This window comes from Buteo buteo, chromosome 2, assembly GCF_964188355.1.
Source record: "Buteo buteo chromosome 2, bButBut1.hap1.1, whole genome shotgun sequence".
NCBI classification, from domain to species: domain Eukaryota; kingdom Metazoa; phylum Chordata; class Aves; order Accipitriformes; family Accipitridae; genus Buteo; species Buteo buteo.
The window spans coordinates 66234618-66252386 of NC_134172.1; the positions used below are offsets into that span (position 1 = coordinate 66234618).

General features: G+C 41.8%; 1 protein-coding gene across 4 annotated transcripts in view; it reads left to right on the top strand.

Annotated features, from left to right (window-relative positions):
• PTPRT (protein tyrosine phosphatase receptor type T) overlaps positions 1-16099 on the top strand; it is a 488778-nt gene extending 472679 nt beyond the window's left edge. For all 4 annotated transcript variants that reach the window (XM_075059108.1, XM_075059117.1, XM_075059124.1 and 1 more), the window contains 5 exons: positions 1713-1844; positions 5798-5923; positions 7326-7489; positions 7970-8105; positions 8843-16099. In XM_075059108.1, the coding sequence (XP_074915209.1) occupies positions 1713-1844; positions 5798-5923; positions 7326-7489; positions 7970-8105; positions 8843-8896 (612 nt within the window). In that variant the 3' untranslated portion in view covers positions 8897-16099. The remainder of the gene's footprint in view (positions 1-1712; positions 1845-5797; positions 5924-7325; positions 7490-7969; positions 8106-8842) is intronic.
• The last annotated feature ends 1670 nt before the right edge of the window (positions 16100-17769 follow it).

Genomic DNA, 17769 nt, shown 5'->3' on the forward strand with positions numbered 1-17769 from the left:
CTCTGTCCCTTTCAAGTAAAGAGACCTTAGGATTTTTCCTGTGAGAATCATCGGAAAGCCATGTTTGCAGCTGCAAAATGGTTTGTTAAGAAGAAAGGAGAAATACCATCCCTCACCTTCCCCTAAAACAATTGAACATAATCCTTACACAAAGAGACTTTAGCCACATCTCTGAGTCAAGCCATACAGAAGTGGTGATAGGTTTGCATTTAATGCATGGGGCTTGGAGAAAGACATGAGTCCATGTCGTGTCCCTGTCATCATCATTCCCCCAAGATCCTACACATGTTCCCTTACATGACTAATTAACATCTCTGTGTCATCTTCCCTTTAAATTAGGACAGCGAACCTGGTTCCTCACCTGTAGCAAAGAAAACAGGTGGGGCTTGTTTCTTTTTTGTCCTAGTGGCAAAACCCACAAACACATCTTAACTTTAGCCAGCAGCTTAGCCAATTATGCAATCTGCTGTATTGGTGCACAGTGAAAAAACCTAGCAGAAACATTATGTTCTTAACTCTAGTTAAGAGGTAAGATTCACTATTTTATTTACCAGTCTGTTGCCACCGTTGGTCTGGTACTACATAGCTTTTGACCCATATTGGTGGTCCTAGGTTTGAAATACAGAGTAGCAAGAAAGGAAAATCCATTCCAGATTTATCATTTCCCAATAAATCATTTCCTTTTCCTTCTTTCTACTTCATGTCCCATGACCCTTCTCACACATGCACACTCAGAAGCATGGCGCAGCCACCCTGCAAGCTGGTGCAGAGTGTGCACAGCACCTTCTCTGCCTCCCAGCATCGTCTGCTCAGCACTTCCACCCACATCTGACTCATATGGGGGAGAAACAGCAAGCCCCCACAACTGCCTTGGGGTTTTATTTATTTCTTTACTTTAAATCCAAAATCTTAATCTCTTTAGTTGGTGGGGTTTTTTTAACCCAGAAATATTGTGCCTTTTAATTCAAGTCAGCTTCACAGAGGTACAGCACAAAGGACTGTGCAGTTTGTAGGCTCATCTAAGCATTGCCTGCCACGGTTGGAAAGCGATAAAGTTTTGAGCTTGCACGCTTTCATCTCAAAGTGCCTTGCAAACATTCATTAACACAGCCCCGCAAAGGTTAGGAGCACAGTTCCTCCCCTTCGTGGTTAGGGAGATTGAGGTCAGAGGGCTTTTTTGAGGTGAAAGAATAGCATCAGAAATTAAATGCCAGCATCGCAGGCTCTGAATATTGCCCCACAAGCTCTTAAAGGATGGCTGCAATCCAAATGTGCCACCTCTGTAGCACTACATCACCAGGGAGCGATAGCAGATGGGGGGCTAATCCCTTCTGTAGTTTCTAGAGTCCATTGCAGCAAAAAGGATAGCATTTGCTTCTAGCTGTTTTCTTTCCAATTACTAATATTACTGTTAGTAGTAGTAGTAGTAATAGTAGAATTAGTATTATTTGCTGAGTCTCAAAATATAAATAATTGATTTGGGTAATCTCTGCTCTTGTGACACTTCTTTAATGAAATGTCTTCATTGGGAGCAAAAGAATCCCATTATGAGACATTCATTCATTGCAAAGCGATAACAAGGAGAAGGATATGTGATTTGTATAATCTGGTTAAATGGCTCAGATTGCCTAGCCATAGCCTCCCGGGTATAATATTCGTTTGAATAAAAGTTGATTGAATTTTTTTTTTAACTAATCTTATTCTTTTGTTAGAGCCACAAGCAACCTGCTGCCTTTATTGTAACCCAACACCCTTTGCCCAACACCATAGCAGACTTCTGGAGGCTGGTGTTTGATTATAACTGCTCCTCTGTCGTGATGCTGAATGAGATGGATGCAGCACAGGTAAGTGATTTTTCATAATTTCCATCACGTAACTTTCTTCTCAAATCCAGATGGTTTTAAGAGCATTTCTGCTGCCATTTTCTTGTGGCCCCTCCTCCCCACCCCAATAAATAAATGAAGTGGAACTGTAAAGTAATAGGTGTTTTGCGGTATAATGAAGAGTAAGTCCACATGCTTGGCTCCTTCTAAGACAGCAAATTCTTACTGCAATTAAAAGGGATATCTAAATATGTTGTGTTTGTGGGCCTAAATCTTCCTCCCAAACCTCCTCTCTTTGCTTTCATATTTTTTGTCTGTCTTTGGTTCAGGACAATGTTCCCTACCACAACCCCAGTGTGCTTCATGCTTGCCTGTTCACATGGCATTTCCAGAAGAATAAAACCAAGAGAGATGCTGAAATCATTCGAAGGATCTTTTCCCTGAGATTTCCAATGCAATTCTGTAATACCGAGAAGTGTGGTTTGCACAGTTTCTGGAGAAGCACATTGTGCTGTGGTTTTGTTTTTTTTTTCGTTCTAGTGTCATATGTAAGTTGGTTTCTTGGCTACTAAACACACCATTATTTTCAGGAGTTGAGCTTGCCAGGGAGGAGCCGTTGGAGTTCCTCCTGTACTAGCATTTCCAGCCACCTTGCTGATGAGTGGCAGAAGATAACAGCTTTCAAAAAGGTGTAATCATGCAATTTGTGTGAAGAGTACGTTTGGCATGGCTAATTCGCCCATTACAGCACTTGTTAAATAAGAGGAGAGGAACCCTCAAGTAGTTGGTACTTCATGGATTAATTTTTCATTTGTCTCTTCTGTGTGTTCAAAATCTTACCACACTTGAAGGCAATGAGATTAGTGGTCTCTTTTTTTTGATGCTAATGGAGAAGCCAGTCACCCCATTCATTGAGGGGATCTCCCTTCAGTGTGAACGCTATGGGATTTCGTTTCTAGCCACAATAAGAGCTCTGCTCAGAAGTGGGCTCTCTTGGTGACCCACAGAGTCCCACCACTGTGCGAGGAGCTGGAGGTCCTGTGCGTTTGCTGCCTCATGTCCAACTTGCCCTGCTTGATTCTACGTCTTGGCATTGAATCCAGAGGCAAATTTCATCTTTTCCTTTTTTTCCTGACACTTTTAAGAAAAACACAGCTTTTTATGAAAATGACACACTTTCTCACACTTCATTCTTGGAAACCACAAACCTATCAGCCTTAGCCAGTGTTATTCTTGTGACTATCTTTCTGCACAAGACTTTACCTGCTTTTTTTTTTTTACCTAGCAAAGTTTTGTTTTTATGTGGTAGTCTGTAGGCACAAAAAAGGAGATTTGGCAATGCATAAAGTCACTTTGGCAGGTACTCTAGCATGGTGTCACCTAGCTCGACTCTGCAGCCAATGCCAAAAACCCCCAGCTAGCATGGGAAGTTAAGGATCATTTTCATGTTTGTATTGTATGAGTTTTCAAGGCAAGGTGTGGCAGTTTAATATCATAGAATCATTTAGGTTGGAAAAGACCCTTAAGATCATCAAGTCCAACTGTAAACCTAACACTGCCAAGTCCACCACTAAACCATGTCCCTAAGCACCACATCTACATGTCTTTTAAATACCTCCAGGGATGGTGACTCAACCACTTCCCTGGACAGCCTGTTCCAATGCCTGACAACTCTTTCAGTGAACTAATTTTTCCAAATATCCAATCTAAACCTCCCCTGGCGCAACTTCAGGCCATTTCCTCTCGTCCTATCACTTGTTACTTGGGAGCAGAGACCGACCCCCACCTCACTACAGCCCCCCTGCAGGTAGTTGTAGGGAGCGATCAGATCTCCCCTCAGCCTCCTTTTCTCCAGACTCAACAGCCCCGGCTCCCTCAGCCGCTCCTCATCATTCTTGTGCTCCAGGCCCCTCACCAGCTCGGTTGCCCTCCTCTGGACACGCTCCAGCACCTCCACGTCTTTCCTGTAGTGAGGGGCCCAAAACTGAACACAGGACTCGAGGGGCGGCCTCACCAGTGCCCAGTACAGGGGAACAACCACCTCCCTGCTCCGGCTGGCCACACTATTTCTGATGCAGGCCAGGAGGCCGTTGGCCTCCTTGGCCACCCGGGCACACTGCTGGCTCACATTCGGCCGGCTGCCAACCAGCACCCCCAGGTCTTTCTCTGCCGGGCAGCTTTCCAGCCGCTCTTCCCCAAGCCCGTAGCGCTGCACGGGGTTGCCGTGACCCAAGTGCAGGACCCGGCACTTGGCCCTCTTGAACCTCATACAGTTGGCCTCGGCCCATTGATCCAGCCTGTCCAGGTCTCTCTGTAGGGCCTCCCTACCCTCCAGCAGATCAGTTGTGAAAGTGAGGTTTCTGAAAAGGAAACTTCACAATGTTGTACTTGCACTGTCATTTTATGACAATGTTGTAATTATCTAGCTGTTCATCATTGCCTAATCCAAGCGCTGTACTGTAAGCACTATGAAACCGTTGGTGTACAGTTGCCTGCAGATACCGTATTTGTGTGCATGAGCAGGGTGTGTTATTCATCTCCGTGAGTATAACACAAATACAAAAATTGCTTATATAAAAGCTGTGCCTGAACTGTAAAGAGGAAAAGAGTTAAAATACATAGGTAAGTGAACCTTTAATCCCCTATGCAGGGAAAAGGTGCAAATAAAACCATGTGGAGGTCAGAGAACGTAACAGACAATTTTAAGGACTGTATATACATATACGTTTGGATAGATGGCCATTCACAGACATGCTTTACGAAAAGCAGATTTTCAATATTAAGGAAGGGTTTAATGTTTTTCTTCTTTCCAATGCACTTTGAGGTTGTTTCCTAAAGCACCTGCTCAGCTCGAATCTCCTTGCCTATTGGACAGATGCTTTGAGAGGAGATCTGTAGACTGCTTGAAAGTCTGAATGAAGAGTAAAGACAACCTTCAAAGGAAGATTTGCTTATGTGGTCTTGGCTGGCTTGCTTAATCGTGGAAAACTAACAAGGGCAAAGATGCATAAGATTGCATGAATATCCCACCCAATTTCAATCCCATATGATCGAAGGAATAAAAGGAGTACAGAATTAATGCAGTAGCATGCACACACTTGACGTTATTACTAGCAATGATTGAACTTGAAAAGCTTGAGATCAAGTTCAAATGAGCATCTGGGGGTTTCAAAACTTCTAAAAAATTACACTTGAAAATAGGAAGAAAAAAACCAGAAAGAAATACAATCTCAGCAGAAACTGCTAATGAGATCTCATGCAAAATATTTTCACTCCATGATCTATTTCCAGATGGATTTGAAATACTTAGACTGTAATTTGTGTGGATAGGATTTTTTTTGTACTTTCAATTCAGTAACATCAGCATAAGAAAAAAAACTTCCAACCTGCTTCACAAACTTCAGAGATTCAGCTGTGGTTCACCCTGAAATTGGAGTTGCTCTCGCGGCTCTCGGAGCAAACTCATTCTCCCTCCCTTGCTCACTGGTAAAGTCAGAAAGCTAAAAAGTTCATCTTACAGAAAAAAAGAAGTTCCACTTCACTTGAATTAAAGTTAATTTTCTTGGCGCATGTACTGTTTCCTTATTAACACCAAGCCTATCTGGTTCCTATGAAATTAACCTACAGACACTAATCTTTTAATGTTCATTTTAAATCCATACCCCTAGAGAAGCTTCATTTTTCAGCCACCTTTTCTACACATTTACACCCCAGAATTCAACTAGTTACAAATTGTGTTCATACAAAAAAAAGGGGGGCGGGGGGGAGTCAAGCTTCTAAAATATATTTCTTCATATTCATGATATAAAAAACTTTTACTGAGCTAGAAGGAGGTCTTCTCTGAAAAAATACATGTAATACAAGATTGGTTATGGATTTTGAGCTGGTTATACATTTGAAAGGAAAGAAGACTGAACATGCATTTCCTTATTAATAGTTAAGATGCCTTATGTTTCTTTTGGCATTTTCTCCAGCTCTGTATGCAGTACTGGCCAGAGAAGACGTCCTGTTGTTATGGCCCAATTCAAGTAGAGTTTGTTTCAGCAGACATTGATGAAGATATCATCAACCGGATATTCCGGATCTGCAACATGGCCAGGGTAAGATCAGTGAAATACCAGATTCCCTATTTATTCTCAAAAATATATTTTGGCGTGAGGAAGAGGCAGAACGAAGACTTGTGGTTTAGAGACGCTGAATCTCTCACCTAGGAACAAAATTCCACTGCGGAATTTAGTAGCTACTTCCTTTAATTAACATTTAATTGCATCAGTCTGTATTGGTAAAAGACTTGGCTGAAAGTAGAAAGTGGATGATGTGAGCTGAAAATCTGTATTTAAATGGAAAGCATTTTTCTGTGTATATTTGAGAACAATTAATCACTTAGTAGCCAATATAAAACCATCAGTATCATAGGAAATAAACTGGGATAGTGTCAGCAGGTCTCCATCTGTCAACTGCTATGCAGTGTCTCTGAAGACAGATGCAACGTTTACTGGCTAGACTGGGATTCCCAGTTGCCACTGTTTTTCCTATAAATAAGCAACTGTCATTTCTGTAAGCAACTCTTTGTCTGTATCCCTCAGCCCCAGGACAGCTGAAATGATAGAAACAAAGTTTATCTGCACACTGGACACTGGCAATGCAACTTCAGGGCTGCAGGAAAGGGTTTCAGTAGAGGATTTTTCTCTCATTAGCTGTTTCCCAGATTGGTTGTCTCCTTTTTTGTCCTTTTTTTTAAATTTTTCTCTAATCAGAAATGGAAACGGGCTCCACAAATTACATTTCTATGCTGTTTAACACATCAGTCTCTGGTTGTATGGTCAGAGCCTGTGCGGCAGTTCAGTCGTGGCGTTGCAGAGTGAACCTTGTGGTTTGACTACACAAATTGATAAATCAGTTAGATATTCACCTTCCTATGAAGGTCAACTGCCTCTGGACCAGGGGCAGTCTTGAAGTCATATAGCTAGTAGGACTAAGGCTCTGTGACTCTCAGGATGAAGCTGGCTCATAAATGCATAGCTGGCAGGGTGGATGCTGTGAACTCGCAGCTCTCTGCACCCATCTACGTTCAACAGCAATGGCTGCTGCTAAAATCTTTATGAGGATCCTTTCCTGCCACAGTCCCCAGAGATTATTTGAGGGCCTTCTTTGCCTTTAGTTCTTATGGCACAACCAGTCTCCAGCACAGGCAACCAGGAAAGACACACTTGATCTATTTGATCTATTTGTACAGTTTGGTGAGATTTTATTCTCTGCTGGAAACAAAACAAGGGATCCTATGCACCTGGTTTCTGCCAGGCTCTGTAATATCTGAGGTGTTACCCAGATTACCAAAAAGCCCTTGTTTCCCCACTGTATCAGGTATCCGGAGTGGAGGGTGTTAACATTGATGATATCAGATCCAGAGGGAAAGATGCCATATAACCAGTGCCCCCTGTGTTACCCTCTCTGTTTCCTGCCCCATTCCATTTAGCATCTTGGAAATGCTCTTTGTTTTAGCCTCAGGACGGATATCGCATAGTTCAGCACCTGCAGTACATTGGCTGGCCGGCATACAGGGACACCCCTCCTTCCAAACGCTCCCTCCTGAAGGTGGTCAGAAGGTTGGAGAAGTGGCAGGAACAGTATGATGGGAGAGACGGACGGACTGTTGTCCACTGCCTGTAAGTAGGACTGGAAAATGCCTGTAACCTCTGAAGAGCACTGATCATGGGTATGGAAATTTGGTGGTTTGCCAGGCTTCAGCTGGGGAAAATGAAGTTAAATTACATTTGTAATGCACTTCAAGTTGAATATTTTATTACATTATAGCATCCTGGCCCAGAGATTTTACTGATTGTGGTGAGAAGTAGCTAAAAAAACTCTGCTACTTTCAGTTGTGTCGGTAGGCCTCACGACTGGAGCACAGACACAACTGAAGCAGCACTGCCCCGTGTCCAGCTCTGACCACAGAGCTGCTGCGAGCCCCTAAGCAGTGAGGAGCAGCTCTGCAGTCCCTGCGGCTTCCCCATCCACCACTGCCAGGGATCAGCTTAGCCCTTTCTTAGTATATGTGGTGTGTGAGGTGCTGTGTAAGCAGTGATCTCCTCCGTTCCCTCAGCCTTACCTACCTTCTCCTGTTGCCTCTTTTTTTCTGCACCCAGGAATGGTGGGGGACGCAGCGGCACCTTCTGTGCCATCTGCAGCGTGTGTGAAATGATTCAACAGCAAAATATCATTGATGTGTTCCACATAGTGAAAACATTACGAAATAACAAATCCAACATGGTGGAGTCACTGGTAAGTTGCTTTTCCTGCACCTTACCTCACCCAGTGTATGCAGGGGGACTTCAGGATAGGTGGAAAAATTTCATGGCTTAGCTCAGTATGAATCAAAACAAATCATAACATGAAGCCATCAGAATTAACATCAGTCCAGTTTTGGCATGTGCAATGAATCCTCTGGTCCCACTGCTTCTCTCATTGAGCAGAAGCGGAACAGCTGCCCTGGCCCAGCTGCCATGCCCAGCTCTCCCATGGCCAGCTGCCTCCAGGAGGTTAAACCCCAGGTAGCTGTCACCATGGCTGTGGGGAGGGGGTGGGATTTGTCCTCCTGCGCATGTGTACAGCCCAGTGCTTAATGCTGTGACATGCCTTGAAACCAGGAAGGGAGAACAGTCAGAACCCCAGGCCTTGCTCCCTGCAACCCAAGAGATTAAACTGTCCTGAATTCAATCATCTCAATCGATCACACTGAATTCTTTCCTCAAAAGCAATGCGTGCAATGAGGCCATGAGGCAAATAATGAATAGCCCATACTGCGGCTGTCTCTCTGAGTGTCCTTCTCTTCCATTGACGATAATATTAATTACTCTTAGTAATGCTTGTTCAAGATCCCGTAGAAATGGAATTAATGTTTGCCTGGTCCTGCCAAACAGTATAAGAAAGAGGGAGGAGGGTTTTTGGCAGCTTGTAGAATGAGGCTCTGAAGAATTTACCTGTATTCTAATGCCACCAATTTCTATTCTCTTTTTCAGGAACAGTATAAATTTGTATATGAAGTTGCACTGGAATACTTGAGTTCCTTTTAGCCCAGCAGAGGGAGGGGAGGCTCTGAAATGCCAGACCCCAATCTCTGGCAGACGTTTCTCCCCTCTTCCACACTGGAAGGCAGTAACGAGTGTGGAAAGGAAAACCTCTACTTCCCGGAGCAAGAGACTGAGATTGCACAGACCTCGTTGGAAGGAGGAGACAATGCCTGTGTTTGCTGCTGCCTGCTTTCTATTGGAACATCTACTGCTTCTTAAGTAACCTACTGTAAAAATTAGCAAAATGGGAGACAGGCTGAAAGACTGGACTTTCTAATCCCCTCTGACTTCTTCTCTCCTCTTTTGGATTGTATTTTTGCTCTCCTTGCTGCAGAGTAGGGAAGGAATGAAACCCTTAGGAAATTCTCTTTTAAATGTCTCCTTTTTAATTTATAATTTTGTTCTCAAATCCCAGTCTTTAATTTTTTAATTTCATGCAGCAGTCATTTGGGAAAAATGAGATAGCCATAGGGGATATATGAAATGTTTCACTACAATTTGTCTACCTTATCTGTTTCCTTTTATTTGTTTTTCCAAGTGAAAAGGCCAACACAAAAAAAAAAAACAACCACTGGAATTCTCTTCCCATACATAGTCCCCTTTAGCATGAAAATATAGTGGAGATGAGAAGCTCTTAATGGATTCACTGCCTCGGCTTCTACACAAATGTTTCCTCCCAGTTTCTGCTAGACTCCCAAGGCTGTGCATGAACCAGTTACATCTCTCTGGTCTGTGTTCGTTTCAGTGCTGGTGAAGCAATACCATTAATAAGTTTCCCAGCCACTTGAACCTTAAGGTTAAATATTTGCATCAAACAAATTGCATTTGTCTTGCAACTTTTGGTAACTTTGTTACCATATTTTTCAAGTATTTGCTGGGGTGCAGTGTGTCTTTGAAAAACAGGGTATAAAGTAGGTATTATTGATCATATACTATGTATTATTATTTTTTATTTATTATTTATATTGCTGTAGAACTTAGGACCCCTAGTCACGACAGGACCCTGCTGAACTAGGCACTGTGCAAACAGAGAACAGAGCTTAAAAACTGAAGGTAATGTTAAAATTGGGTTTGGTCAAGATGTCATCAGTATTTCCAAACTGTTATTGAGTGATTTATTCAGATTTCCAGGCCCTACAAGTTTCAGGTTCCATCCAAGTTGTACAAAAGGTGATGTACATACAGAGAAACCTAATCTGACATGCGTTAAGAAAAATGTTAGACCAGCACAGCAGCTTTCCTTCTTAAGTAAAACAGCTTTTGTTTTGTTCTGCAAAAATGCCTGTGCAACTCTCCTTCTTTGAAACAAACACCAGATGTGTTTTGCCATGGTTCCGGATCTCACTCTGACTTCTTAGCAGCTAAGAAATTGCTTTTCTGAAAGAGTATGTTTAAGTAGTTAATCATTAAGGTCTGCAGGGTAATGTTGGAGAAAAAAGTAATTGAATGAACAAGGCCTTACAATATTCAGTATTTCAATTTAGCCACTTATTTATCTTGAGGGTGCGGGGATACGAGGTTCCTCTGTGCGTAAATTACATTCTGGGAGATGTAGGTTTCTTCAAATACAGACTTGCTAAAAGCTAGACTGAAAGTAAGAGTTTAAGGAAACTCCACTTTCTTACCACTTGGTAGTTTTCCACCCTCAGGTAAATACTCAGAGACTGTGCTGGCAGCTCTGTCATCTCAATGCCTGGTATAGAGCATGCCAGAAGCTCAAAAATGTTGCTAATTCTGTATGTAAATTCAAAAGGCATCTCTGCTTCATGGTCATTCTTTTTTCAATAGTCATACCTTTGCCTTGACAATGAAGGATGAAAATTAAATCATATAAAAGTAACTCTCAACTCAAACATACCAGTATCTAACCAAAAAGTTGTCATCTCTACCAGGACCTGCCACAGTCTAAGGAAGGACACTTGGAACAGCAATAATCCTCTTCCTGCTAAGCAGAGGAGGGGCTTCATAGGATGCTGAACTGCCTAGCTCATACTCTTTCCGAGGAGCTTTGGATTCTTGGCTTGTTCCAAGTGAATATCGTGAAGGTCTTAAATGAGCTTGAACCACATTGTCCCTGATGTAGCCAGTGTGCTATAAAGTATTGGTGAGAACCCCCTCACAGGTGCCTGTGCTCTGTTTCTAGTTGGTCCTTTCTGTTGTCTGCAAGAAATCATGAAATCACCTTTAGTTCCTGTTGGGGCTGTAGGTGAATGTCTGGTGTCTCATGAAACAAACTACCGGCTTTAATTGTTTGGTTTTTTTTTTTCCTTTTGCCACTAAGCAACATAAACAATGCTGCAGGAAAAATAGAAGGCAAAGCAAAACTATGAGATAAAAATGAGAAGGAAGACATAATATTAGTGTTTTGATGACAGGTGGCTTGCTGTAACCGTGTAGGTCAGGAGTTGGGAGCCATTAGCAAAGAAGAGGGAAGAGGGAATCCTGATCCCAGAATGGGATTTTTCAACAACTGCCCAGACAGGAAGAAGCTACAAGTCAACAAAGTGTTCATGACTTCACTAACTCCAGAAAGCCAGAGGGAATCACTCCCTGTGGATGCTATGGAAATTCTAATTAGTATTTAGCATTCTGTTAAATTTACATGGAAACTAGCATAGTGATAGGTCCCCCTCATGAGTTACAGAAAGACTAGTGCAAGCACTGATGGTGACAGCCAGGATAAAAGGAACAGAGAGGTAGAAGAAGTGACAATATTACTGAGATGTGGAGTGTAGGAGGTAGTTCAAGGCTTAACAGTAGCATGAAAGAAAGTGGATTAAAAAGCCAGAAGTAAGCCCATAGGGAGGGATGTGTGCATGGAGAGGAGGTGTTGGATGAGCAGAATAGCGCTTGCAGTGGAGATGTTTAAGGTCTTGAGGTAGGTCTGAATGTGGTTTATGGTATGAAAAATGCTCCTAGAGGGTCAGCTGCATGTATCAGCTGACCCACAGCAACTTGCCATCTGTTTTTAGCCCTCCGCAAATGCCAAGTGACATTAGCATAAACTGCACGGAAAGGTATTTAAGCTAAATTTTACCTTTTATTTGCAAGGAACAAGTTTAATGCAAACGTTGGTTACCACAGCCCAACTGTTAGTCACAGCTTATTATGTGGCACCTCAAACACGTGTCTCAACCTTCTTCTAATGTCCAGCCTACAATCCATGTGGAAAGATGCTCAGCGAACACTACAGATGATGTTGCCAAACTGTTACGTTGTCCTGCAGTTACGTCATTTTCGAGGGACTGACCCAGCTCCAGTCTGTGTTGGCTCAGGGATCTTTATGCTGTTCCTTAGTTTCTTACTGCACAATGTGTATATGCTGAATGTGAACTAATGGTGAAGGGAATTGTGTGGAAGGAGAAGAGAAGCTCGCTTTAAATAGCCTTATTACCTTAAGGTTGTTTAAACCCTAGAGAACAGCCTATAGCAAAGAGGTAATGTATTTGAAGCAAGATTATGGGTGATGGCTTTGTTTTCACTGGGAAAGAGCAATTATGAGATGAGATAAAGGAGGCTTTCTCACTCCTGAAAGGATTAATAGTCAGAGTGAGCTTTCCAACCTAAGCATCCCCTGCTGTGAATGAAAAGTGATAATGTACAGTAGAAAAGGTGAATTCCTCAATGACTAAATTTTAGGCTGAAAAAATATGATATTGACAATATTTCACTGGTCATAATGAAGATAAACTTACTCTCATTCAGACATCCTTCAGGGGTGAGGAAGCACTGCTTATTGATATCATACTATTGGTCTAAAGTTTAATCTAAAATACAAGGAACTAGAAATAGGTAAAGAAGGGTGGTTCAAGGGTGACTATCTCATACAGGGGGTAACTTCTTAAATTATTGAGAGATGTAACTGAAGCAATGAATTCCAGAGCTATCTAGGCTGGCTGCTGGAGAAGAAAGACCCTGAGTTGTCTGCAGGAAAGAGATAGACCAAAACCCCTAAAAGGTACAGTAGGTCTTAACACTTCTGTCTTTTTAGTTTTGTGTGTGTTTGTTTGGTGGTGGTTTGTGGGTTTGTTTTTTTAATTGAGATCCCTGCAGGAACTGTGTCCTATGCTGGCTCTTTTTTTTTTTTCTTTTTTCCTTCTTCAAAATACCTATAAGGAAAAAGGCATTTAACGTCCTCTAAATATACTTGAGGTACTTGTTTATTAACATAAAGAAAAGAGACCATGAAAGGCTGTACAGTGTACATGTGAAGGTAACTGAATCAGGACCTCTGGTAGCAAGCAAGCAAATGGGAATTTGGTGATTTTATTTCTCTGCAGATTGAAATAATTGGTATACTCTGATCAAGGAGGTCTCTAGACTATGGTTAGTAGGAGGCCTTTCAATTTGTGATTTAAATTCTTCAGCAAGGTTGCACAGTGTTTTGTCTGCCTTTGCCACGCTTTGGTGGGTCCCTCTTAATACATTTGCATTTTAGCCATTTATGTGAGCTAGAGTTGTCCATTTTGGTCCACAGGCAACAAGCAGTTAGCATTGAAAGGTTTTTACATGCACTGAAAAGATGTAACTTTTGTTGCCTTTACCTGCAAGTCAAACTGCAGTTTCTGTATCCTGTCTCTCCTGCTCAGCCCCTGCCCATGTGTACACACATTTGAAGAATGTCCAGATAACTCCTAAAAGGCAGAGATTTTGGGAAATGCCTGTGACCCCTAATCAGTATGGTCTGTGTAACTCCGTAGGGCAAAGGAGGGAATCCCAAAGAATAGCTTTTGCCTAGAGCAGCATGTATCTGTGTGTCAGTAGTTTCCAACTTTTTATTCTGGATCTGTAGACTCCAGTGGCAGTGTAGACCCCGCAGAAGTAGATTTAAGCCTGCAGATGGTAGACTTGTTTTTCCATTTACTTTTCACAGGCCCTTTAGGAATAGTCTGTGGGATTTCCCCTGGGAATCTCAAGCCAGGTATTGCTGGTCACTGCTCTTGATGTGCTGTAGAGTCAGAGAAAGGCGAGAGGCTCCTGCAGCAGGTGATTCAGAAGGCAGTTAAACCAACTGCCATCTGGAAGAGAAGGAAAGGAAACCAAACATTGGAGGAGAGGGCAGATCAAATGGAGTCCTGAAACAGGTAGGAAACTTGCACCTTGTTCTGTCTCCCATTCTTGCACACCTACTCATATCTTTCTTACTCTTCTGAGTTCATGCCAACATCATAAAAAGCAGGTAATGCCACATTCCATGTCGTGGAGCTCTGTGGAGATGGAGCAGTCAGAGTATAACAGGGGGAATAAATCCTGAGGGAAAAAGATAAAAGGAGGTTTGCTTGAGAGAATAATCTTCAAATATGAGGTGCCTCTATCTGTCACACTTGCAGAATTCTTAACAAGTCATCACAGAACAGCACACAGTCCTGACGCGGTCCTGGACGTGCAATGCAGTAGAAATGTTCCACTTGGAAGACTTCATTGTCCTGTAATAAATTTAAACAATCGACTCCATTACATTGGTAGCACAGTTAACTTTTATAATATCTCCAGCCAGTGCAAGGAGCATCTCAAGAACTTGCTGTCAGCCTGCTATATTTTTATTTGAGATTCTTACATTTGTCTTAAGTGTACAAACTTCAGTCAACCCCAGTTTGTTAGAACAATAAAGGGGGCCATGCGGCAGAAGTTATTCAGCATAACCACTGCATTTGGGTCAAAAATTCAATATACCTCCTAGGAGACTGTGAAATGGCAAAACAGGCTACTGCATCTTCCCTGCAAAAACCTTTTCAGGAGTAGAAACAGGGGAGCCAGCTAATTAAAGACAGGGAGACAGAAGTGAGTAATAAGGATTCTGTTAACCCTCCTGCATTTGTATTTATTTAGATTGCAGTCTTCTGTAGCCATACATACATAATATACAATTTAAATGCAAGTGCTCTTTCTTTCCCTGTTCCCAAAAATACCTACAGCTCTTCTTTTCATTGAGGGCGAGCCAACAGCATAGCAAGCAAAGCCCACTTTCTGCAGTTTTGGCAAGGACCACTAGGAAAATCCATCATGTATTGTCTGTTCATTGACTTGGAAAAGGTATCAATCATCTTCCTCATATACATACTTGAAGAATGTACAATTTGCTGTAACTGTCAAGCAAAATCATACATTTTCATACATCAAGACCAAATCCTGGTGGTACTGAGTGTGATGGAAAGAAAAAAGAAAAAAAACTTGCTGACTTCCAGTGACCTCTAGTCTATAATCTTTATTTGCTGTGTTAAAATATTTTAAAAGCCTCCCTTGTAAAAAAATAAACTATACTTAGAATATCCTACAGTTTCATGTTGGACTAGCATAATTGTGAAAACCTGGCAGCTTTTTCAGTTTGTAAAAACATGAGAGATCTAAATTAGCCTTTCCATCCTTATCCCAGTGCATGCAGCAGATTTTTCAACCTGAGCCTTAAAAAATAAAATAATGCAGCAGACTGAATGACAGATGCTGATGTTCCCATAGTGTTTCCTGGTGGGGGAAAAAAAAGAAAAAAAGAATGAAATGGGAAAAGAATGAACTAAAATGTTTTTCTTGCAACTCAATGCAGCATGAGCTGTTTCTAAGCAGTATAAACATGAGCCAGTACACGCCACTTTGTCTGAAGCAAGGATTTGAAGATGTAACCTTTGAGACCAGTCCTGATCTTCTGTACATAGGTTTCCAACAGCATAGTGGTTACTTTATTGGAGGTGCCTGTCGCAGAATGACAGTGCTTCAGTAGAGGTATTTGTCATTGGGAGATCTCATACCCTGAAACGCTACTATTTGGGGGACTTCATGAGATACCTCAAGCATGTTGCACTATGGAGATTTATTTCCTTGCGTGTACCTGGAACAGAACTGGCATTACCCCCTCATTGCCCCTATAGCCCTTTCTTGCACCTCCAGCACTTAAACGCTGTACTTCTATGCCAAAAGTTTGAGCTGTATCCTTAACACAGCCTTTAACCCACACTGACTCACCATATTGACAAAATTCACTCCCATATTGATTTAATCTCCTTCACCTCCTTCCCAGCCCCCCGTGCCAATCCTGTTGAAATTAAAATGTACTAGCATCACTTGTTGCCAGACTTGTCACTACTTCACACAGCAATGCTGTGGCTGCATCTGGATCAGCAGTATCCTATTCCAGCTCCCTGGGTGCATTTTGCCAGCAGGGAGGAATGCTGCATGAGAGCTAGTCTCTGCTGTTGCGACACCGCCCCCATCTCCCCCATCTTCCCCCCCCTTTGGCCTTTATGGATTACTGGTGAAACTCACTTGTACAGTTTGGATGTTTGATAGATAAAGCACGTAATGAAAAAAAAAAAGGAAAAAAATATAAATACAAAAATCTCAACACTGTGCATTCAGTGTCTTTCTAGCTTAAAAGAAGGAAGGTAAATAATGTCAAGTCAATGAATATCAGATATATTTTTTGACTGTACATTACAGTGAAGTGTAATCTTTTTTTTACAACTGCGAGTCCATCTTATTTATTCTTGTAAATGTTCCCAGACAATGTTTGTAATATGGGCTGTGTTGCAAATCCATAAAATAAATCTGTGATCTGAGATTAATGTTTTACTAAGAGATTCTTGTACTTGTGCCTTTTCTTTGCACTTAGAGGGGGCAATGCATTGCAAGTGGTACTACTAGAAACGATGGCGTGATTGCATGGAAAAGAATAAGACCAGCATCTTGTCACAGTGATGGGCATCTGGCTTTGCATCACAGTTATCATTCAGAAGGAGCTCAAGAGCAGCAAAGAGAATTCACTGGGCACTTCAGTCTAGCTGCAGATTTTGAGTCAGTCCTCTCAGAAGGTCTGTGTGTGTGAGCTAAGTATTTTTGAAAATTGTAGTCTTAGCAGCAGGGGTTAGAGCAAAGCATAGTTTTGCAATGTTTTCTTTCTAACAGATATTACTGTATTGTTTCCTTGGTATTCAAGTGCTGAATAGAGATTGCTAATATGTTACTGAGTTTTTTCTGGTGTTTTCTATAGACAGACACACAAGGGTTTTTTTGTGCAGATGTTGCATGCCAAACCCAACCATAGGATATGGCTGTCAGTAGTGAATATTTTCACACATTTACCAGCAAGCTGACATCTTCTGGTCTTCCACCCTCATTTGTCAATAGACACACATGGCAGTGCTCGCCATCTGATTCAGTCAGTGCAAAGGAGTAGACTGTAGGCAAGAAAGTAGACAAGGCTTCTATGCTCTGAAGACTGCTTTATTCCCAGAATACGAGCAAGAGTGCATCAAGATTCACAGCTTACATTGTCACAACAGGAGAGTCCAGTCATGCTACGCTCATACAACCCAACTGGTAAGAAATACTCTTTTTGGCATTATTAATTAGCCTTACTAAAAAAAAAATAATTAAAATAAGGCATCTTAACAAGGACGATGTAGCTCCTGTTTTTCTTAAAGCATAGTAAATCTACTTGGGAAGCATACTTTACTATTCCTTTCTGTAGGCATTCACTGTTTTCTTTTGAAAATACCTTGTTTTAGTTCTTTGTTGCTATGAACAAAACTCTGTTACTGCACTTTGGCTCAGATGTGGGTGATTTTTCACTGGCCCAATGAAGCAAGTTCCCCATCTTAATTGTGGTGAACATTCAGGTATAACAACTGTTTATTCAAAGGGTTCATTATAATGAGGTTAGACTGTATAAAACACCCTTCAATTACATATAGTTACTGTTATGCCAGGGAAGCAGTTAGAAGAAGTTGATACCAAAGCAAGCTCCTCACCACTGTGTCAGAGTGAGAGGAAATCTTACCCATACAGTCCTAACTGTTTAACAGAGACAGCTGTATATTCATAGTGATTAATTACAGTTCATCTTGGCACTTTATCTAGATTTATCCAAAGTATTTTGCTGATAC